The sequence below is a fragment of the Xyrauchen texanus genome, chromosome 34, assembly GCF_025860055.1.
Source record: "Xyrauchen texanus isolate HMW12.3.18 chromosome 34, RBS_HiC_50CHRs, whole genome shotgun sequence".
Classification (NCBI taxonomy): Eukaryota; Metazoa; Chordata; class Actinopteri; order Cypriniformes; family Catostomidae; genus Xyrauchen; species Xyrauchen texanus.
In genome coordinates, this window is record NC_068309.1 from 28746683 (window position 1) to 28770614 (window position 23932).

A 23932-nucleotide genomic window follows, 5' to 3' on the forward strand; every position below is an offset into this window, starting at 1 on the left:
CCGAGCTTGACTACAGCGGGGAGAACCGCATACAGCCACTTAAAGGAAAATACAACATTTGAAAACAAATGAGAATGAACCACGCTGCTTTTCAAAGACATAGCTGAGATGCCCCGGCTGTGAGAAGATTGCATCGACAAAATGCGGAGTATTCTGTGTGGAGTAACTAACTGTTTACGTTGCCTACACAACGAGATTTTGGGCTAACAAGCTAGCACGGTTGTCGCTAAAACATGGTGGGCAGACATTGAGCAAAAAAAAAAAAAAAAACTAGACAGGCTCAAATATTTGCTATCTGTTCTCTTTTCCATGATACAGGAAACTTTATTCGGTTTGTTTTCTTTTTCACCTAGAGGGATATTTTGGAATAAAACGTGCTTCTAACTGACAAAAACGCATGAACGACTTGCTTTGAAAGTTTCTTGACGTTTCGCTCAAGTTAACCATCCATCACGAGCGTGAATTGATCATCGCGAGCTCCGTGGTGAAAGACGATTGACTGACCGATGGATCTCGCTCGCTGTTGACCGATAATGCACAAGAACCGTGGAGTTTATTATCATGATCACAACCGATTCAGAGCATCACAGCCTCATCCATTCATTTAACACCATTCACTCGAGAAAACAGTGCTCAATGTTGGCCGAGGTGAAACTTTTGAACTCATTGGACTGTCATGGATCATACGGAATAAATATCTTCCTGTGGTTAATTAATGGCACTTCCACTATGCGTTGGGTTTAAATTTGGACTACTCCACGCAAAGGAACACATGGTTTGCCTTCAAATCAATTTAGAAGACTTGCAGGGCAAAATACATGGAGACTAGTTGGTCATGCCAAGGAAGGAGTTACCATTGCCAGAGGGTTGGGAAGAGGCCCGAGATTTTGACGGGAAAGTCTATTATATAGACCATATTAATCAAACCACCAGCTGGATTGACCCAAGGGATCGGTACGTTATGAAAAAAAAAATGCACGGTCTGGGAATGCATACGTGCTTACTCAGATTTAAAATGCAAGCTGGCTAAATTTCTCATGCTTATAGCTGTGATTCAGTGATTGCACTAAGTGTGATCTTATTTAAATCCTTTTGCACACAAATGTGGTCATTGCAAACCATTTTTTGAGATGCACCCCCCCCCCCATCCCTAACAAAGCAGCTAGACTTGCATTACTTTGCATTGTATACTAAATATGGCTAAATTCTGTGTTTCCTCTATGCTGAAACACTGTATTGTTTCATCTAGGAACCCCATGATCAATGCCAGTTTTTTAAGCCCTCTTGGATTTAACTCGAAATCTGTGCAGGAATGCCTAAGGTTATTAGAGAATTTCCAAGCTTGACTGGCTCAAGGTTTGGTATGTTCAAATTGCAGGGATAGAGTATAACCTTGCAGCGATGGAGCAGAGATTGTTTTTTCTTTCCTCCTTTTGAATTTTCAGATTTTTACAGTATGCACTCCAGCACAAATGGAAAGATGATAGCAATCAGACCACATATTTCCCCTTTGTGTGGTGCAACAGGTTTGCCTGTAGCCAGGAAACCGAGATGGCAGAAAGTTGTAAACAAGTAGGACTAGGACACATTCCTGAATGTCGTGCCATGAGCAGCCCACAGATCTGCACAGTCTGATTCTTTCAAATCCCTTTCACTGCAAGTCAAGGTGCATAACAAGTTCAAAGTGCACCACAGAGATGTGCAAACTTTAACAAGAATGGTGAAATAGCTGTGAAATGTTATTTATTTGTTTGCTTTTGGCTTTTTCTGTCTTATATATCAGAACAAAATCCATTTTAAAGGGATAGTTCACCCATAAATGAAATTTGTTTTAAACCCATATTACTTTTTTCTTCTGTGGAACACAAAATAATGTTTGGCCAAATGTTCTAGTCACCATTGACTTTCATTGTATGGAATAAAAGAAGCAATTAAGTATATTGACATAATTTGGTGTTACCTAGAAGAAAGAAAGTCATATGGGTTTGGAACAACATGAGGGTGAGTAAATAAAGACAACTTTCAATCTAAAGCTAATGTTTGGGTGATTGTTGTGAAACCTGTCAAGAATATGTCCTGTTTATATTTAACCTTAAAGGGACAGTTCATCCAAAAATGAAAATTCTCTCATCATTTACTCACCCTCATGGCATCCCAGATATGTATAACTTTATTTCTTCTGCAGAACACAAACAAATAATTTAAGAACATCTCATCTTAGCTCCATACAATGCAAGTGAATGGTGACCAGAAATGTTAAGTTCCATAAAGGTAGCATAAATGTAATCCATCAGACTCTAGTGGTTTAATCTATGTCTTCAGAAGCGATATGATGGGTATGGGTGAGAAACAGATCAATATTTAAGTTCTTTTTTTTTACTGTAAGTAATTTTTTGGCGATTCTCATTCTTTGTGAATATTGACACATCCTGGGCAGGGAGGAGAATTAAAGTAAAGAAGGACTTAAATATTGATCTGTTTCTCACCCACAGCGATCATATTGCTTCTGAAGATGTATATTTAACCACTGGAATCATGTGGATTACTTTTATGCTGCCTTTATGTGTTTTTTGGAGCTTCAATATTCTGGCCACCATTCACTTTCATTGTATGGAGCTATAGAGCTGAGATATTTTTCAGAAGAAAGAAAGTCGTTAGCATTTGGGATGGCATTAGCAAATGATGAGAGATTTTTAATTTTTGGGTGAACTATCCCTTATAAGAAATAATATTTTGCATGAAGAATATGAAACTTATATTTAGGGCCATTAAGATTTTTTGTATTGGGACATTATTTTCAAGTACATTTAACCCCCAGTTCCTATTAATGTCATTTCCGGATGTTTTAATTTGACTTTAATCATTGTTTATAGTTATGATTGTCATTGTTGCACAATGCTTGTTTAACCTAATAAAAATCTGTGAAAATGAAATGCTGTACTAAGGGAGTACTACTATGATCACACGTTGCGGTAATGACAATTGGGGTGGTAAAATGTGCGCAACTGTCATGGAAATAATGTCACAATGTAAAAAATCTTGATGGACCTAAAATAGGCTTTATTTTCTATATGCAAAATACAATTTCATATTTGTTTCTTTTGATTTTGGAGTAAAATTGGACCAGGCAATTTTCTTGACAGGTTTCATAAGAATCACCCATGTGTAATATAATTTTGTATGGAAATGTTGCTGAAAACACAACTGCACTGAGTTGAGCAATACAGCATGGAAACAAAAGCCGAGGTATAATCCATACTCATGCTGGGGCAACATGTCTTTCTTGCACAATTTGGTGCATCAAAGGTGCTGATTAAAAATGACAAATGTTTCAAATCCTGACCCAAATCTGTCAGCGCACCCACCTCTCCCCCTTCAGCCCTCCTCCAGCATGTAGCTCTCTGCTGGTTCCAAACTGCTGAGCAACAGTTAGTTGACCGAGTAGTTTTCTCTTCTGTGGAACATAAAAGCAGAATGTTAGGGAATGACCTCAGTCACCATTCACTTTCATTGCATTTGATTGCTTTTTATCATTTAATAAAAGTGAATGGTGACTGAGGCTTTTGTGTTCCACGGAAGAAAGAAAGCAGGACAAGTGTGGAACAGCATGTGTGTGAGGGATGACATCATTTTCATTTTTGGGTGAACTGTCCTTTTTAAGAAATGGTGACCAGTCACCGAACCTAATATATCAACTTTCCCTTACACATTTTTATACATTTTGACACATAATCTTGGTGTGTTGGAAAAAAAATTCCATGTTATTGGTCAACTTATAAACTCGATGAGGGTCAAACCACACATAACTGGAAAAGGGTTCCTGTGGCTGTCCTGATGTACCTCACTGGGCTGTACTGTTTGTATTACTTCAGTGTGACACGCTGAAAGTATGCACTCAGGTGAATGGAATGTAATCTCGCGCTGTCTGATAGGAGACTGGCGGTCGTCAGGGGTGTAGCAGCGCACTTTTATTGTCTGACCTTGAGCACGGTGCAGTGCTTGTTGAAGCCTCGTAAATGACTCGGGGAATTTATGAAATTGTCTGACTCATCGTTTAGCTATGTCCTGTGTTTGCACTCTGTTGTGGGCTTTGTCATATTTCATTAGAGCATGGGTCCTGAGTCCTTGACTCAGAACAGGAGGCAGCCTTTCTGAGAATGTTTGAGCCACATTGACTTCAAATGTTTTTTTTTACCCAAAGAGGAACCGCTCTATGGCCAATTGTAGATTCATGCAATTTTTAAAGGCAGAAGCTATTAGGGTAAAGGAAGGTAGATGCTAGTTACACTTGTATTGTAACCCAGTGTTTGTACACCAGTGTAATACAAACATAAACTATTTGCATCTTGTCTAGTAACATACTATTATATTAAACATAGTATATATTGTTTAAGTACATGGTTTAATAACACTTTATGTAGTACAATAACATTAAATATAAAGGACCTTTATTAATCTATTATTAGTTAGTATATACTAATATATAGTGTAATAACATTATATTATAGTATACTAACATACTGTTATATAAAACAGTATAACATATATAGTTTATATATTGCGTAGTTTAATCACATGATATACTGTATAGTATAATAATATGTATTATATAGGGCCTTTATTCATATATTATGATATGTAATGAACAAAAATAGTGTTATATAAGACAGTATAAGATAAAGTGTATGTATATATTGTCTAATTCCATTGTTTATTAACACTATATATAGTATAAAACGTGTATTGTATAGGGCCTTTATTAATACATTGTGTATAATATACCTATATATAGTATTAAAACATAAATAGTGTATATATTGTATAATAACATTGTTTAATAACACTATATATAGTATAAAACATGTATTATATAGGGCCTTTATTAATAAATTATTGTGTATAATATACCTATATATAGTATTATAGCATAAATAGTGTATATATTGTATAATAACATTGTTTAATAACACTATATATAGTATAAAACATGTATTATATAGGGCCTTTATTAATAAATTATTGTGTATAATATACCTATATATAGTATTATAGCATAAATAGTGTATATATTGTATAATAACATTGTTTAATAACACTATATATAGTATAAAACATGTATTATATAGGGCCTTTATTAATACATTATTGTGTATAATATACCTATATATAGTACAATGATATACTATTATAATATGTTATGTACCATTGTATAAGACAGTATAACATAAAATGGTATATACTGTTTAATTACATTGTTTAATAACACTATATAGTATATTAAGTATCATATGGGGCCTTTATTAATATGTTGTACATAGTATAAAAATATACTAATAGAAAATTATAAAAATGTATACTATTTGCATCTTGTCTAGTAGCATACCATTAAAACAATATAACATATATATAGTGTATATTTTGTAGAATTACATAGTTTTAGTAATAACATATGTAGTATAATAACATGTATTATAGGGCTATATATATATGTATAATATACTGTTATAATACTATTTATTATTCATAATTATTAATATTATACTAACATACAGTTTGCAATTATGGTATCAGTAGGGTAGTGCTATTTAAACATGGTACAATTTCTTTAAATGCATGCCACAATGTTAATCATATTCATTCTCAGCAATCCATGATTTATCTTTGTCATTGTAATGCCTGAATCCTGACAATATGCTTTGAGTTTCCTTATTTTTATTTTATTCCACTGAAAGTGCATGCTGTTTAAAGATCTCAGAAAGGCATTCTTGATCTATTGGGCCAGGAAATAAATAAGGTCTGTAGTGAGATATCATCCATTAGAATCAGCTGACTCACCAAAGAGTCTGGAGGATGAGAAGGATAGGATGTGTTTTGCACCGCAGCCTCAGTCTTTGTTGCATCCCAGTAGTTTCTTTTCTTTCAGAGTTAAATTTAGAACAGGCCAGTGGGGGTCTCTGAGCACACTTTCATTATTCATAACATGAAAAAGGAGCTTGTTCAGTTTCACCCTCTTTGAAAGTCTGCAATTGAGGGGGAAGGCAACAGCATGTGCACTGCATGCGTACTGCAGATAACTGCAGGAATGTTTAAATGGAAACTAGCTTAAACCTCAAGACTGAATTTAAATTTTTTATATATATGTTTTGTTTTTTCTGTTTGTTTGTTTTTTGTGGAAAATAATTTGATCCGGTTAACATGCTGCTCAAAGCCAGATTTAATGTGGAATGTTCCTAATATTCTAAGATGCCCAGAGCTAAATTTCTTGTGTAACACTGCTGCCGGATATAACAGCATAACAAAATTGCCTTGCTAAGCTTGTAAATGGAAGTAATTTGAAATTGAGAAATATGATATTCTTGCACTGCACAAAAATCCTGTCTAAACCTTTTGCAGTGGTAAAAACAACTAATTTGGTGTTTTCAACATTAAGAAATAAAGAATTGTTATTTACAAATTGAAGAAAAATCTAATTATCCAGCTACTAGTGGTACATCAGTAGCAAACCATTATTAAAGCTAAAGTGTGTAACTTTTTCTGTGTTAAGGTACTTTCGCTTATCCCAGCTTAATATGCAGAGACAACTGTTAGAAGACATTTGTAGCTTAATTTTTTCCGAAAAAGTGTCTGTAGCACCTTTGTTTGTTTTGAGTGACTAGTTCATTCCGACACAATAACATTGGCTCAGTGGCGTGAGTTGGGGGCAGGACTATCTGTTTGATTAACAGCGGGGTGTATTCCAAAAGCTGTTTTGAAAATATTGTTTATTTTTGCAGTTCAGTTCACTAGTGGTGAAAAAATACACACTTCAGCTTTAAACAATTCCCAGATAGAGATGCAGTGAAGAAGGAAAAGTGCGGAAGTAAGCTAATTATTAGTATTAACCTCTGATTGGGTACTGGAGTTATTTACTAGGAATGTGCAAACTACATATTTTAAAAATCAACTATTCGGTCGGAGGCCTAAAAGACTAGTCGGCTAATCGGTCTTAAGCAAACCCAGTGTAATTAGGCTAGCTTTGGGTTCACCTGACCACCACTGGATGATTTCTTAGGGAGTGTTAACATGTGATGTGTTCTTGCGTTCAAAAATAGCTAGACCCTTGAGACCCTTGGTTTTTGAAAAGGATTAATTTCAACAAAAAACATCTATCTTAGTATGTTTGGCTGAAGCCACTGTGCTTTAAAGAGGATGAAGTTAAAGACTTTTCGAGAAGACAACACGCTAATTAGCACCACCTCTAAAAATATCAAAATGTAAAAAATACAAAAAAAATTGCTAAGATAGTCATCCTCACTAATTTACTTCTATTTGATCAATTTGTTATATTTACATATTGTTAAAATTCATCAATGTCAACACATTACACTTTAGCACAAACTTTCCTATCCTGGTCCCTTTAAATCTACTCTTTAGCCTCAACAATGTCTTTCTTTTTAATCGATTAGTCTAGCTAGCAAGTGCCAACAGAACTCTCCACTGAAGTTCAGCCAGAGTACTTTGTTAGCATTACCGAGCGGCTGCTAATAAAAGTTTTAGCGGCGCTCTTTTCAGCCAATTGAGTGCCCCCAATGAACTGCCATGATCCAAAGCATTGGACTTGGAGGGCCACAGTGTGTTGCCTCAGAAACCTCCAGGCAATGGGTCAGCAGGACTTGTGGAATGCCCGGCTTGGGTTTCCGGCTATTGTACTCAGCCAGCACACTGGAGGTGAATAGCCCCACATTCCTCTGGTACCCCTCCCCCCACACATACTCACACCATGTTCAAACTGGTATGCTGGAGCGATGCAGCCTTCAAGTAGGGTCGGAAGTATCGTAATTATCAGTTACGAGCACATGAATGGTGTAGTTGGCACTTCAATTTTACATGAATGTGTAAGGGAATGTTTATAGTGAATGAGTATTCACTTTTTAAACTATTTTTAATCACTTTTTGTCTCACTGGTTCATTTTAAATGAAAAATCCTTTATAATAATTATAAAATAATGAGTAAAATGCTGTTTAACATAATTTTAGTAGGAGTATAGCATCCCTTACGAGAATTCGAGAGTTCGTGGCAAATTTGCTGCAAACTTCAGCAAATTGTCCATTGTTGACAGATGTTTGCCAGAGGTTCACCACTACTGGCAAAGAGCTGCAAACTTTTGGGCAAACCTTTGCGGCGAATCAAATGCTAATTTGCATGTGAAAATAGCGAGCAGCAAATTTGTGGCAAGTTTAGATTTTTTGTAAGAGATGTCACACTACCTGACATGTCAACCCACAAAAAGTATTTCATGTCAATTACCCATTTATCAGTGGTAAACTAGGAATAGGAATTGTAGATGATACCCAAGTTGCCGAGTTGTGACGTTGCAAGTAGTTATGTTTGATATGCGAACAAATTGTTCTTTTGAACAGATTTTTTTTAAACGACTTGAGCCAGTTTTGCAAAGCTTTTGTAGATCACCCAACTGTAAGGGATGAATGGCATAATACTGAAATGGGCACAGTGTTGATAACAAAATGGGAATAATTATTATCATTAACCCTTTAAGGTCTGAGGGTGCTTTTAAAGATTTCTTGTTTCAATGGTATACCCAAAATTAAAGGCTTATAACTTATAGCTAATAGCTTATAATAATAATATTTGGTCATAAAATGATAAAATGATTTGATATCGTTTTAAAGAAAATTTTTTCAAGTTTTTGTAATTAGAGTGAACGATCCTCTCTGCCCATATTTGGATGACTTACATCTCTGGATACACCAATCTGAATCCTAATATGATTGGTTTAGCATTCCATAATGCTGGATAACTTAGTACATCATTTCCGATGAAGTCATCTGATTCAGGAAAGCTAATATGTTTATAGCCAGAGAGCACATTATGTACTGTGTGTTCATTGTGCTTCGTGATCTATGCATCTGATTACGTGGTGTGTGGACTTTTTAAGATAATCACCTCTTCTAAGTTATGGTATGTGGTCATTTATGTTCTTTTTATTTTTGTGTTATAAGCAAAAATGCGGCATATAAGCAACACTTGTTTACATATAACATGTATGTCATAGACAAATACAAACTAAAACAAATAGGCTGGTTGTATTCTACTCTTTGAAAGCTTTCCAACAAAATATAACACATGGCTATTTGATCAGTCTGATGTTTTTACCGATTACAGTAATTTGTGCAATACAAAAATATTAATGCAATATCAAAATGGAACTGATTTGTCTGCAAATTTCTAAGCACTTGTTCAGTTTTGGTTTTAACCCTAACGCCTACATGCATTATAAAGTATCACAGCTTCTAAGCTGTGAGACGATACCTATTTTGTGTTGGTCAAGACTGTAGGTATTAATATGTTGATTATTTTTTTAAGCCCATCCAAGCTTAAAGGGTTAATAATTAACATTATTATCAATATTCGCAACATCATTGTTAGTGATGTTCCTACCAATGTTGTTATCAATAACTTTGGAACAGTAAGTCAAATTTGGCACAATCAGCATAACCAAATAGTGAAAATACAGTGATAAACAGCAATTTGATGGCAACATTTTACGCAAAATAAATCACGGGAAATTTGGAGAATTCTTTTGAGTTATGATTCTGTAGTGAATCGTTATTTAACAGGTTTAGTGACAAACTGATTTGCTAAAATGAATTACACTTCCTAACTCTAGTTAGAAGGGATGTGTTGACATGAAAAATGGTGGACAGTGACTCCGTGACGGTGGACAGTAGATGGAAGTTAATTTCTTTGAAAAATGATTTTAATTTCAGTGCAAACTTTAACTAATATAATTTTTTTATGGATGCCGTAGTGTAAAGCCGATGAGTCATTTGTGTCCTGCTTAATATTGTTTGTTATATACCATACATTAATAGATCATATAGGTTGTGTAAAAGTTTGTTTTTGTTTTTTAATTTAGCAATTTTTATTGACTTAAGCTGCGTTCACACAGCCAGTGACACGCAGCAACAAAACAACCTCATCTCATTCATTTTCAATGAGAGCTGGCGACTTCAGGTAACACGAGCAATGGTGACCATTGGCGACTTGGATGCGGGCATGTCCAGCGATGCGACAAATTTGAGAAATGTTTAACTTTATGCAAATGAAGAGCGACTTTCAGCAGCGACAGCCAATATGAGTGAAGATGGTAGAGCTCACGTGATCCTATTTTAATAATAATATTAATTGTAAAGAAACAATGCTGTTTAGACTCTCCTTACACACCTCTAGCGACCTAACCGTCAGCCAATGGTGACATGCAGTGACAAATTAGCTGGCAGTGTGAATGCAGCTTTATGCATTTCCACAGGTATTATTGGCCTTAATTTTTCCAATTTAGTCCAATTATTCAATTTTCTTCTTCATTGTGTATTTGTTTAACTTTGGCTTCTTCCATATTTTGTTTCCGACTTGAATGTGTGACATTTCGCAATAACTGTACTGTAACTGGATGTACTGTAGGAGCTTCCCAGATGCCTTTGAAGGCAGCATGGCATCCTACAGAAAATAAATGGCTATGGATGAGTGCTGGTGGTCCAACATCAGAATGTCTCTTCACTGTGATTGGCCGTACACTGACAGTTGGGTTTCCTGTGTGATTTTGCAGGCAGACTAAGCCTCTGACCTTTGCCGACTGTATTGGAGATGAGCTGCCTGTGGGTTGGGAGGAGATCTATGACTCCCACATTGGAGCCTATTATGTCGACCACAATACTAGTAAGTTAAAGATGAGTAAGATTCAACTGTATGCATGCATAGTAAGTATAAAGTGTCTGTTATTGTGATCCTGTGAGGAGAATTAATCAATAATTAAAAACTAGAACTCTACAGTTCTCATTTTAGCCCTTACATTTTCTCTCCCTCTGTTTCTCACACTTTTACATGTGCTCCGTTTTCTTTCCCTGTCCATCAGAGAGTACGCAGCTGGAGGACCCGCGAGCGCAGTGGCAGCGTGAGCAGGAGCTCATGTTGCGGGATTATCTGAGCGTGGTTCAGGATGCATTGAGCGCTCAGAAGGAGATCTATCAGGTCAAAGAGCAGAGACTTCATCTGGCCCAGCAGGAGTATCGGCAGCTAAATGATGCTTGGCGAGCCAAGTCTTCCTCACAGACCAGCTGTAAGATGAAACAACCATTATCTTTGAACTTTTTGAAATTTATTTTGTAGGGCTATCAATTTAATGTTTAATGTTAATTTAGTTCCTGAAAACTGAAGTGTGTAATAATTATATCCAAATACACTTTCCATCTGCCATTGGTTGGCCAAACAGATATTCCCGCCAGTGTTGCTGTGTCAGGCTTAATGGGTCGCTCAAACAAACAAAGCAAAGTTTTGATGGCGCCACAGTGTTTTGGGGAAAATCCACCTACAAATGACTTACAGTTGTCTGCATAATGATATATAGATGTATAGATATAGAGATAGGAAAAAGTATTCTTACAACGAAAAGAATTACACACATCAGCGTTAATTAAATGATAAATAAAGTGCTGAATACATTTAATTAACCATTTTTTTAACTAATTTAATAATGCCCCGTGACTTATGCATTAATGGATTGCTATGACCTGTAGGCCAGGGATAGTTTATGTTCAAATATATGGAAATAAAACAAACAATATTTTAAAAGCCACTTTTTGTAATCTGTTCAATTATTTACAGTTCTTGTCTGCCACAGTAATGCAGTTTCTTAAATAATCATCATTTGGGGCTTTTCTCAGCAACCATGGCTATATTTGATTAATTTAAAATGCTTTTGCTGACCAACCGCCTGTGACCTCACTGGTCAAACATCTTTGTAAGTGAGTGTGTCATTAAATTGTTAAAATATTGTTTAAGCAAGCCCAAGTGTGCTTAATATTATATTTCTTCCTTTTAGTCTTTGCTTTAAAGGGGTTGTATTATGAAGAATACATTTTTCCCTAGTTTATTATTGTTTAGAGATGAAGGGCTATATTTTAAGGGTACTACGTCTTAAACGCGGTGTTATGCGATACGTCATACACACAAACTCAGTTTTGATAGTTTCGAGCAAGCATGCGCTAAGTCTAGGCGCAAGTGGGTTTGGCGAAATTGCGCTCACCAATCACTAATGGGCTGGGTCAAGTGCAATTTAATTCTGAGGTTCTTCTCCAGTTATTGCCCCATCTGCGTCCTATTATATATTCCATTCCCTGCCAAGCATCTGCAATATAAATGAAGACCGCCTATTCATAAGAATTTGGTAGTGTAAATTGGCTGTTTGCAACGCATTAGAAGAATAGAAATATGGACCATTTGTGTCTTACGTTCTTTTGCGCAGTAACTACATCCTTGCTATGAACTCCCTTTTTGTCTGCCATCACTCCAGTGTTATGATGTTAAGCATTGAAATACTACTGAGGATCTTTGTGTTTCCTTCGGCTTTGAGGAATGCCCTGCTCTGTATTGTCAGCTGCGCTGCTCTGGACCGTGAAGTATGTGCTGTATGTGTTCTCTATCAGCCTCTCTGGCACTGTTTGCTCTCGTCCTGCTCACTCATGTCTTACCTGCGGTCTTGATTGTGTTACGAGATGTGTGAAACATGATTTGCTGCTCTCCCATTTTTCATTGTTATGTCCATGTATATTTGTGATACGTTTCTCTGGTTAAAGGGAAAGTTCACCCAAAAATGTAAATTCTCTCATCATTTACTCACCCTCATGCCATCCCAGATGTGTATGACTTTCTATTTTCTACTGAATACAAACAGAGACATTTTTTTTAAGAATATCTTCGCTATGTTAGTTCATTCAATGCAAGTGAATGGTGGCTAGAACTTTGAAGCTCCGAAAAGCACATAAAGGCAGCATTAAAGTAATCCATACGACTCCAGTGGTTAAATCCATGTCTTCAGAAGCAGTATAATAGTTTTGGGTGAGAAATAGTTCAATATGTAACTCTATATCTCCACTTTTACCGACCCTACCAAGTCCAACGATCCAACCGAGTTCTTCTTCTGTTTTTTGGTGATTCCCATACTTCGTGCATATCACCACCTACTAGGCAGGATGGAAAAAGAAAAAAGGTAGGGATAAAAGAAAGGAAAAGAATAAATAAGACATCATGACGTGCATAGGAGGGCTGGTAAAAGTGGAGATTTAGAGTAAAAAATGACTTAAATATTGATATTTTTCTCACCCACACCTATCATATCACTTCTTAAGGTATAGATTTAACCATTGGAGTCTAGATTTCTTTTATGCTTCTTTTATGTGCTTTTAGAGCTTCAAAGTTCTGGCCACCATTCACTTGCATTGTATGGATCTACAGTACAGAGCTGAAATATTCTTCTAAAAATCTTTGTTTGTGTTCAGCAGAAGACAAAATGTCACACATCTGGGATGGCATGAGGATAATGATGAATAAATGATGAGAGAATTTAAATTTTTGGGTGAACTATCCTTTAAATGTTCAATTTCTGAACGGTTTCCTTAAGATTTAAAAGGCGCTAACAAAACAAGTGTATTATTATTCATAATCTTCAGATGCAAAATCGTGGCTAGCATTAAAATGTATCGATATCTCTTTGATATCAGCTGCTGGTGGAATACCCAAACTACAAATGTAGTTTACTACAACTGAATTTAGGCCATGCTCTGATATAAGACCTGCTTTTAAAGCATCTTAGTGTACCTAGGATACTAATAACCAATTTCTCTGGAAAATAGCAAATTGTGCTTTGCGCCACTTCATTAGCATACAATACACCCACAGTTTGTGTGCATACGGCTACAGATTTCACAGGCGCTCTGGCACAAAAATTGCACGCAGAGACCAAAACCTTGATGTACTATACTTTGAAAATTTTAACTTTCAGAACTCAGAAGTTCCTCCCCAGTCCAAAAAATATCTTTTATTGAAACTAAGTTGCAAAACAACTCATTCTGAACTTCTGCAACATCGGACAGATAAATATAACAACACATGATGGTCTGTCTGTGTCAATAATGCCCTATGGGTGATCAGAAACTTGGTCCGCCCATTAATGGTGAGGTAATAAGATGGATAGGTACTTTTATTCCAAAACATCCTAAGAAATATGATTTTAAGAGTAAAATATTTGAAATTTGGCTAAACCGTGTGCTGATTCTGAATAGCACCTACTGCTCTGCATATCCTTTTGAAGGATTAACATTACAAATAAGTTTAAAGTTCATTTTAAAGTCCCTGATCATTTCAATCTGATCTTAACCGTATGTGGAGCACATTTCAGTGTGGATTGCTTAGCAAATATTTTACAGTGTAAAGCAAAAAATGGAACATTAAAACTTAAAAGGGTCAGAGATAAAGTGGAAAATGGTAGTGGAAAACTAAATGATGGCTTTTTGCAACAAAAAAAAACCTTACTAACATTACCTCATGAAAAAAATGGTATGATATAGCCCTTTTAAATGAAAACCCTCTCTTCGTTATTATAAGTGATAAAGAGTTTTGACATGGCTTCTTGCTTTATTATAAATGACTATGGAATTCCTGAGCAATGCCAAGTGGTTTTCAAGATAAGATAACTCCTTTGAACTCTTTATCTTTCCTACAGTAAATTCCAGGTCCTCATCAAGCAGTAAATATGACCCTGAAATCCTCAAAGCGGAGATTGTTACAGCAAAAAGCCGGGTAAGAAGCTCCAACACCTAACACAAAAGCCTTTAATCAGCTGGTATCAATATTATCTTGTTTGTGCAAGTCAAGAATTGGTTTTAATATTTGCGAAACTCCATATATCTGGATATGATGACAGGCCGAAAGATACGCTTAAAGCCAAATAGAAGACGTCTAATAATACACTGGTGTCTCATTAGTTCCCCCACTCTCTTTCTCTCCCTGTCTTTTTCATTCAGGTAAATAAGCTGAAGAGAGATTTGGCATGTATGAGGCAAGAACTGCAATATAAAGAGCAAGGCTTTGAGACGTTGAAAGAGTAAGTGTAACCTGACCTAACTACATGACCACGGTCGAGACAACCGAGTGCTTCCTCATTACAGTATGAAAAGACTACTTCTTTGTACAAAACAAAGCAAATCCTCTTATCTCTCTGCATTTTATGAGCTCATTGGTGTTTTTTATTGTGATTGTGCGATTCCACGTTTGTCTTGTCTGTGAGGCCATTGTTGTTTTGATAATGCTGCCATTTTTCAGATTATCATGCAACTGTCAAACATAGTCAATATGAAGCTGCTAAATGGTATGGAATTTTGGAGTAACTGTTCTTAAATTGAGAACGCATAACTTAAATAGACAACACTCATGGCGCGAGACACCTATAAAAATACTCTCTCCTAGATATATATATAAATACTTTCTTACACATATCTTGAAATAAAATTACAGTTTATAGCGACCAAGGGCTGCCAAGCGCCAAAAAAGGACATAAAGCACCATAAAAGCGTCATAAAAGTAGTCAATATGATTCGTGTGCTATATTTGAAGTATTTTAAAGCCATACATTTGGTTTGTGTAAGGAAAAGCCCAAACTTTAAGTCATTATTCATATTCACCCCCGCTGAAGCTTATGTCTAGTCCCTCTCCACATGCAGAAGAGACGCGTATGCTATTAACTTCCAATAGCCATTGGTTTTGGCTTGTGTAGAAAATGGATTGCCATTTTTGGATTCTGGAACGTGGGCTAGACACGAGCTTCATTATTGACTGATAATTGGTTCGCAGAAGTCATTGATGCCCAACTGAGATTGGTTCTGCCTTGTGTAGTAAGTGAACACAATGCACCATTTTTGCATTTTGGTCTCTTCCTTACTAAAAGCTATCATATGAAGCCATCAGTCAGAAGACTTGCACTAGAAAAGACTTGACAAAAAAGTTGTCTTTTGTCTTGACACCCTCTAGTCACTATGAACTGTCGTGTAATATTTCTTTTTGGTTTTACAAATAAAGAATGGGTTTGGAATGACATAAAGGTGATCAAATAATAACAGAATTTTCAATATTGGGTGAACTATTCCTTCAAAGGACCACTGCTAAAATGATTAAGTCTAAAAGGAAATAAATAAAAAATAAATCACTTTCTGGCTTCACTAATGGACTAGTCAGTTGTTGGAAGTCTATTCAACCCTCCTTATACATCCCTAGTTCATATCATCATAAGCTTAATACCCAAAACATACTCTACAAGTACGTGAATGTGAATGCAAATGCTTCTAGCAACACTAGCTTGATTTTGTGCATTGTTGCATTCCAAAACGTGTCAGCCACAATACATAAAGTTACTCAATAACGTGTTGCATTCTCAACATTGCCACAAAGGGCGCTAAAGCAGACATTAGTGTGAACGGTCCGCTTTACAGTGATTTTTCTCTTAAGCCAACAACTGTCATGGTGGAGCAACAGTTTAAAGAGAATATTGCTGAGCAAGTAAGGTAAAATCAATATATTTATAACAACTTGGGTAACTCTATTCCCCTCTTGAGTTCTGAGATTTGTTACTGCCACAATAACGCATGTGACGCATGTTCAGTCGGACCCTGCATTGGTCAAGTGCTGGATTGGGCTCTTTTTTTATGTACAAGTGGCGTTAAGATGCTTGGATGATTTGTGTTGTCTTGTGTTCTGATGCACAGAGGAATGTGGACTAACCTGTTGCTCAGGTCTGTGCATGACTTGCCAATGACTCGCTTAACATGCACGATGCTGCTTAAGAACCTAAGACCCCCCCCCACACACACACACACACACACACACACTCACACACACCTTGTATTCTTGGCTTTGATGGAGCTTGTCATTCCATGAAATTTTAAACAAAACATCGAACAGAGGTGTATCTGAATGTTTTGCTATTGGTGTTGTCTACAGGGCCTTGTGCCTCACTCAGGTGACTGGGTTCAGGTTGCTCAGTCTGTGACATTTGGATTTGGGTTAGTAAACATTCATAAGAAAAGCTTTTGCACAGAGTGAGTTAATGTTTTCTTTTACTGTCCCTGATGACATGCCTTATATCACTTCAATAGTGGGTAATGTGTTAAGTCATAACAACTGTCTACAATTATTAATCAAATTATCCATCCATCCACTGTATCTATCCGTCCATCCATCCATTTTCTGTATCCATTCATCCGTATATATATATATATATATATATATATATATATATATATATATATATATATATATATATACACAGTGGGTACGGAAAGTATTCAGACCCCTTAAATTTTTCACTCTTTGTTATATTGCAGCCATTTGCTAAAATCATTTAAGTTTTTCCTCATTATTGTACACGCAGCACCCCATATTGACAGAAAAACACAGAATTGTTGACATTTTTGCACATTTATTAAAAAAGGAAAACTGAAATATCACATGGTCCCTTTGCTGTGACACTCATATATTTAACACAGGTGCTGTCCATTTCTTCTGATCATCCTTGAGATGGTTCTACACCTTCAATTGAGTCCAGCTGTGTTTGATTATACTGATTGGACTTGATTAGGAAAGCCACACACCTGTCTATATAAGACCTTATAGCTCACAGTGCATGTCAGCGCAAATGAGAATCATGAGGTCAAAGGAACTGCCTGAAGAGCTCAGAGACAGAATTGTGGCAAGGCACAGATCTGGCCAAGGTTACAAAAAAATGTCTGCTGCCCTTAAGGTTCATAAGAGCACAGTGGCCTCCATAATCCTTAAATGGAAGACGTTTGGGACGACCAGAACCCTTCCTAGAGTTGGCCGTCCGGCCAAACTGAGCTATCGGGGGAGAAGAGCCTTGGTGAGAGAGGTCAAGTCAAGTCAAGTGGTTTTTATTGTCGTTTCAACCATATACAGTTAGTACAGTACACAGCAAAACGAGACAACGTTCCTCCAGGACCATGGTGCTACATAAAAACAACAAAGGACCAACACAGGACCACATGAGACAACACAACGAAATAAAATACCTATATAAAAAAACCTATATATACCTATATAAAGTGCACGTGCAAAGATGTGCAAAAAGTACGGGACAGTACAACAAATTTCTGACAATGAACAGGACAATAGACAGTGCAGCGCCGACCAGTACTCAGTAGTGCAAAAAGATGACAGTTTCTAAAAATGTAAACATAACATACTATGAGATAATGTTCTATGCACATAGCAGTTATTGAGGTAGCAGACAGTTATAAAGTGACAGTAATTAAAGTGCAACTCAGGACACGTGTGTGTCAAACCAGTCTCTGAGTATTGAGGAGTCTGATGGCTTGGGGAAGAAGCTGTTACACAGTCTGGCCGTGAGGGCCCGAATGCTTTGGTACCTCTTGCCAGACGGGAGGAGGGTGAAGAGTTTGTGTGAGGGGTGTGTGGGGTCATCCACATTGCTGGTTGCTTTGCGGATACAGTGTTTTTTGTAAATGTCTTTGATGGAGGGAAGAGAGACCCCAATGATCTTCTCAGCTGTCCTCACTATCCTCTGCAGGGCTTTGCGGTCCGAAACGGTGCAAGTCCCAAACCAGGCAGTGATGCAGCTGCTCAGGATGCTCTCAATAGTCCCTCTATAGAATGTAGTGAGGATGGGGGTTGGGAGATGTGCTTTCCTCAGCCTTCGAAGAAAGTAGAGACGCTGCTGGGCTTTCTTGGTGATAGAGCTGGTGTTGAGGGACCAAGTGAGGTTCTCCGCCAAGTGAACACCAAGGAATTTGGTGCTTTTGACGATCTCCACAGAGGAGCCGTCGATGTTCAGCGGAGTGTGTTCACCTTGTGCTCTCCTAAAGTCAACAACCATCTCTTTTGTTTTGTCGACATTCAGGGACAGGTTGTTGGCTCTACACCAGTTCGTCAGCCGCTGCACCTCCTCTCTGTATGCTGACTCGTTGTTCTTGCTGATGAGACCCACCACGGTCGGTGTCATCGGCGAACTTGATGATGTGATTCGAGCTGTGCATTGCTGCACAGTCGTGAGTCAGCAGAGTGAACAGCAGTGGACTGAGCACACAGCCCTGGGGGCCCCAGTGCTCAGTGTGGTGGTGGTGGAGATGCTGTTCCCGATCCGGACTGACTGAGGTCTCCCAGTCAGGAAGTCCAGGATCCAGTTGCAGAGGGAGGTGTCCAGGCCCAGCAGGTTCAGCTTTCCAATCAGGTGCTGGGGAATGATTGTGTTGAATGCTGAGCTGAAATCTATGAACAGCATTCGAACGTATGAGTCCTTGTTGTCTAGGTGGGTGAGGGCCAGATGGAGGGTTGTGGTGATGGCATCGTCCGTTGAACGGTTTGAACGATACGCAAACTGCAGTGGGTCTAGTGAGGGGGGCAGCTGGGTCTTAATCTGCCCCTGACAAGCCTCTCAAAGCACTTCATGATGATGGGTGCGACGGGACGGTAGTCGTTGAGGCAGGACACTGAAGTCTTCTTTGGCATGGGGATGATGGTGGTGGCCTTGAAGCACGTTGGAACGACGGCGCTGCTCAGAGAGATGTTGAAGATGTCGGTAAGAACATCTGCTAGCTGGTCTGCACATCCTCTGAGCACTCTGCCAGGAATGTTGTCTGGTCCAGCAGCCTTCCGTGGGTTGACTCTACGTAGAGTTTTCCTCACATCTGCCGTGGTAAGACAGAGCACCTGGTCGTTGGGAGGAGGGGTGGACTTCCTCGCCATCACGTCGTTCTGCACTTCAAACCGAGCATAGAAGTCGTTCAGCGCATCTGGAAGGGAGGCATCTTTGTCACAGGCAACTGATGTTGTCCTGTAGTTGGTGATGGCCTGGATGCCCTGCCACATGTGCCGCGTGTCACCGCTGTCCTGGAAGTGACTGTGGATTCTCTGGGCGTGTGCGCGCTTTGCCTCTCTGATTGCCCGTGACAGTTTGGTAAAGAAGAACCCAAAGATCACTGTGGCTGAGCTCCAGAGATGCAGTCGGGAGATGGGAGAAAGTTGTAGTAAGTCAACCATCACTGCAGCCATCCACCAGTCGGGCTTTATGGCAGAGTGGCCCGACGGAAGCCTCTCCTCAGTGCAAGACACATGAAAGCCTGCATGGAGTTTGCTAAAAAACACCTGAAGGACTCCCAAGATGGTGATAAATAAGATTCTCTGGCCTTAATTCTAAGCGGTATGTGTGGAGAAAACCAGGCACTGCTCATCACCTGTCCAATACAGTCTCAACAGTGAAGCATGGTGGTGGCAGCATCATGCTGTGGGGGTGTTTTTCAGCTGCAGGGACAGGACGACTGGTTGCAATCGAGGGAAAGATGAATGCGGCCAAGTACAGGGATATCCTGGACGAAAACCTTCTCCAGAGTGCTCTGGACCTCAGACTGGGCCGAAGGTTCACCTTCCAACAAGACAATGACCCTAAGCACACCGCTAAAATAACAAAGGAGTGGCTTCACAACAACTCCGTGACTGTTCTTGAATGGCCCAGCCAGAGCCCTGACTTAAACCCAATTGAGCATCTCTGGAGAGACCTGAAAATGGCTGTCCACCAACGTTTACCATCCAACCTGACAGAACTGGAGAGGATCTGCAAGGAGGAATGGCAGAGGATACCCAAATCCAGATGTGAAAATCTTGTTGCATCTTTCCCAAAAAGACTCATGGCTGTATTAGATCAAAAGGGTGCTTCTACTAAATACTGAACAAAGGGTCTGAATACTTAGGACCATGTGATATTTCAGTTTTTCTTTTTTAATAAATGTGCAAAAATGTCAACAATTCTGTGTTTTTCTGTCAATATGGGGTGCTGTGTGTACAATAATGAGGAAAAAAAATGAACTTAAATGATTTTAGCAAATGGCTGCAATATAACAAAGAGTGAAAAATTTAAGGGGGTCTGAATACTTTCCGTACTCACTGTGTATACATACACATACTACCGGTCAAAGGTTTTGAAACACTTGGCTTACATGTTTCTCATGATCTTAAAAATATTTTGATCTGAAGGCGTATGCTTAAATGTTTGAATTTTTATTTTTAGACAAAAATATAGTCGTGCCACCATATTAATTTATTTCATTATAAAAGTAACATTTAATAATATATATATATTTTTATAAATTGATGACTTGGACCAAATAATAAAGAAAGCAGCCAGTAAGTGCCCAACATAGATGGGAACTCCTTCAATACTGTTTAAAAAGCATCCAAGGGTGAAACCTCAAGAAGTTGCTTGAGAAAATGTCAATAGTACAAGTCTGCAAATTCTAGGCAAAGACTACTTTGAACATGCTAATATATAACACAGTTTTGATATATTTTGGATTTAGTTTAGTCACAACATTATTCCCATAGTTCCATTTATGTTATTCCATAGTTGTGATGACTTTACTGTTATTCTAAAATGTGAAGATAAAAAATTATAATAAAGAACGAGTAAGTGTTTCAAAACTTTTGACCGGTAGTGTATATATATATATACACACATTTGAAGTCAGAAATGTACATACACCTTAGCCAAATACATTTAAACTTGACCCATTCCCCCAGACAGAACTGGCATAACTGAGTCAGGTTTGTAGGCCTCCTTGCTCGCACAGGCTTTTTCAGTTCTGCCCACAAATTTTCTTTTGGATTGAGGTCAGGGCTTTGTGATGGCTACTCCAATGTCTTGACTTTGTTGTCCTTAAGCCATTTTGCCACAATTTAGGACCTTATTCACGTTATCTTTGATTTTTAATGGGAATGACATTCTTTATTTGTTCCACAGACAAAACATTGATAAAATATCTGTCCAAGAACATTCAGTATACAAATAACTCCAGACAACATGAGCAACATGAGATCGCAGATGTGATTTAGGTTTATATAGCTTTATACCATGCGTGCCATTGAAGAGATGGTGTCTATCCCTCACAGCCTCGTTGACATTCCCATTAAAAATCAAAGATGGCGCTAGCGAGAATAAGGTCTATATATCCACATAATTTTCCTTTTTAATGATTAGGGTTGGGTATCATTTGGGTTTTTTACGATACCGGTGCCAAATCGATACTTTTAAAACGGTATCGTTCCTAAACGATGTCTGAACCGATAAAAAAAACGACACTGGATGACATTAAAGAATGGCTTTTTTTATTGGAAAATAAATAAATTGAACAATATATTAAAAGTTTAAAGTATACTTAAATAAATAAATACAAGTTTACACAACAAATTTACATTAAAAATTCACAATAAAACCTTAGCCACCTTACCCCAATTTAACACTAAATAACACTTACAGTACTAATAACAGCAAAGTAGTCGGTATTCTTGGTATGCTACAACCCAGCTTAAAATTTCAGAAATATGACCATATTTGCCTTCTCTGTCAAAATGAGACACCTCTCCTGACTTATTGTCATAATCAATGGACTCCACATTGCTAGGGTTGGTCTTACTGGGGCTGGGGATGCCCATAATGCCAGCTGATGTCCGCAAGCTGTCGAACATGATGCATCCCTCTGCTTTGAAGTTTATCACGTGTGTCCTCAAATGTTTCATTAGGTTTGCCGCATTTCCCCCTTTACACGCAATTGTTGTAAAAAGTTTGTTGCACGTCGCGGTGTCGACGTCGGAATCCTTTCTTGCGTAATAGAGATGCACTTTAGAACGTTTAGCTTTAGGCATTTTAATTTAAGCACTTTTAAAGTAGCTAGCTAACGGTGGCTACCTGCTGCCATTAGAGCAAGTGTATTTGCTGCATTTACGTGCTCCTCGGATGGTCTCATTTCCCGAGTTGTGCTTTTAAGGAATGTGAAAACAACATGAACACTAACATTACTACAAATATGTGTTGGATTTGTATTATCATAGTTTTATATTACGAAGTAATTTTGTCCCAGAGTTGTTACTGCACCAGTACATTACCTGAAACCACTAAATATTGCTTTACCTGACTTATCAGGGTTACTGCTAATAAATAACTTTTCTAATTAATCAACGTCAATCTACATGGTGAGCAACTAACCGTTATAACCTAATACCATATTACAAATTACATGTTATCAAAAAATGTTTATGCAATACTTGATTTTGCCCCATTAATCAAAAATGTCTTACAATCAACCAATCGTTGTTGTCTGCAATGTTCTTCGACTTTCCTTGTTGTTGTTCCGACTTGCATTCACGTGAATTTTCTCAGTCGGGAAATCATTTTTCGGATTATTCTGACACCACATGAATGCAGTATAAATTAACTAGCGATCATGTGTGGCGATGATGCTTCTTACATCCGTTTCGGAGCACCAGAGGGCAAATATTTAAATTGACAGCTTAGGCATTTAAGTGGCACCAAAATCTGCCAAAACAAAAGGTTTCGGTAAATCCTTCATGATTGGGATGGTGTTCTTCATCTTGCAAGCCTCACCCTTTTTCCTCCAAACATAAGCGATGGTCATTATGGCCAAACAGTTACATTTCTGTTTCATTAGACCAGAAGAAATATCTCCAAAAAGATATTTGTCCCCATTTGCACTTGCAAACTGTATTCTGGCTTTTTTATGGTGGTTTTGGAGCAGTGGCTTCTTCCTTACTGAGCAGCCTTTCAGGTTATGTTGATATAGGACTCATTTTACTGTGGATATAGATACTTGTCTACCTGGTTCCTCTATCATCATCACAAGGTCCTTTGCTGCTGTTCTGGGATTTATTCGCACTTTTCGCACCAAATTACGTTCATCTGTAGGAGACAGAATGTATCTCCTTCCTGAGCAGTATGATGGCTGTGTGATCCCATGTATGTAAATGTCATCCAAATATGGCCACCCCGGACTCCATTTCCCATGCACCACCTCAAACTCAATCACCGGAGTTCTAATCAGCCTCACATGCACGTCACCACAGCTATCACTGCACCCTTTATAATAGACTCTGTCACGTTCACTTACTGCAATGTATACACTCGATTCATTGTGTCTAAGACGTTACCAAACCTTCATAGTTCTGCTTGATTCCTTGATGATATACCATGACTAGTTTTGACTACAGGTTTGCTTCTAGCCTCAA

General features: G+C 37.9%; 1 protein-coding gene across 1 annotated transcript in view; it reads left to right on the top strand.

Annotated features, from left to right (window-relative positions):
• wwc1 (WW and C2 domain containing 1) overlaps positions 1 to 23932 on the top strand; it is a 60671-nt gene continuing 36739 nt past the window's right edge. Inside the window, exons 1-5 of the mRNA XM_052103974.1 lie at positions 1 to 954; positions 10608 to 10717; positions 10914 to 11117; positions 14559 to 14635; positions 14860 to 14939. Coding sequence (XP_051959934.1) covers positions 836 to 954; positions 10608 to 10717; positions 10914 to 11117; positions 14559 to 14635; positions 14860 to 14939 — 590 coding nt within the window. The 5' untranslated portion in view covers positions 1 to 835. The remainder of the gene's footprint in view (positions 955 to 10607; positions 10718 to 10913; positions 11118 to 14558; positions 14636 to 14859; positions 14940 to 23932) is intronic.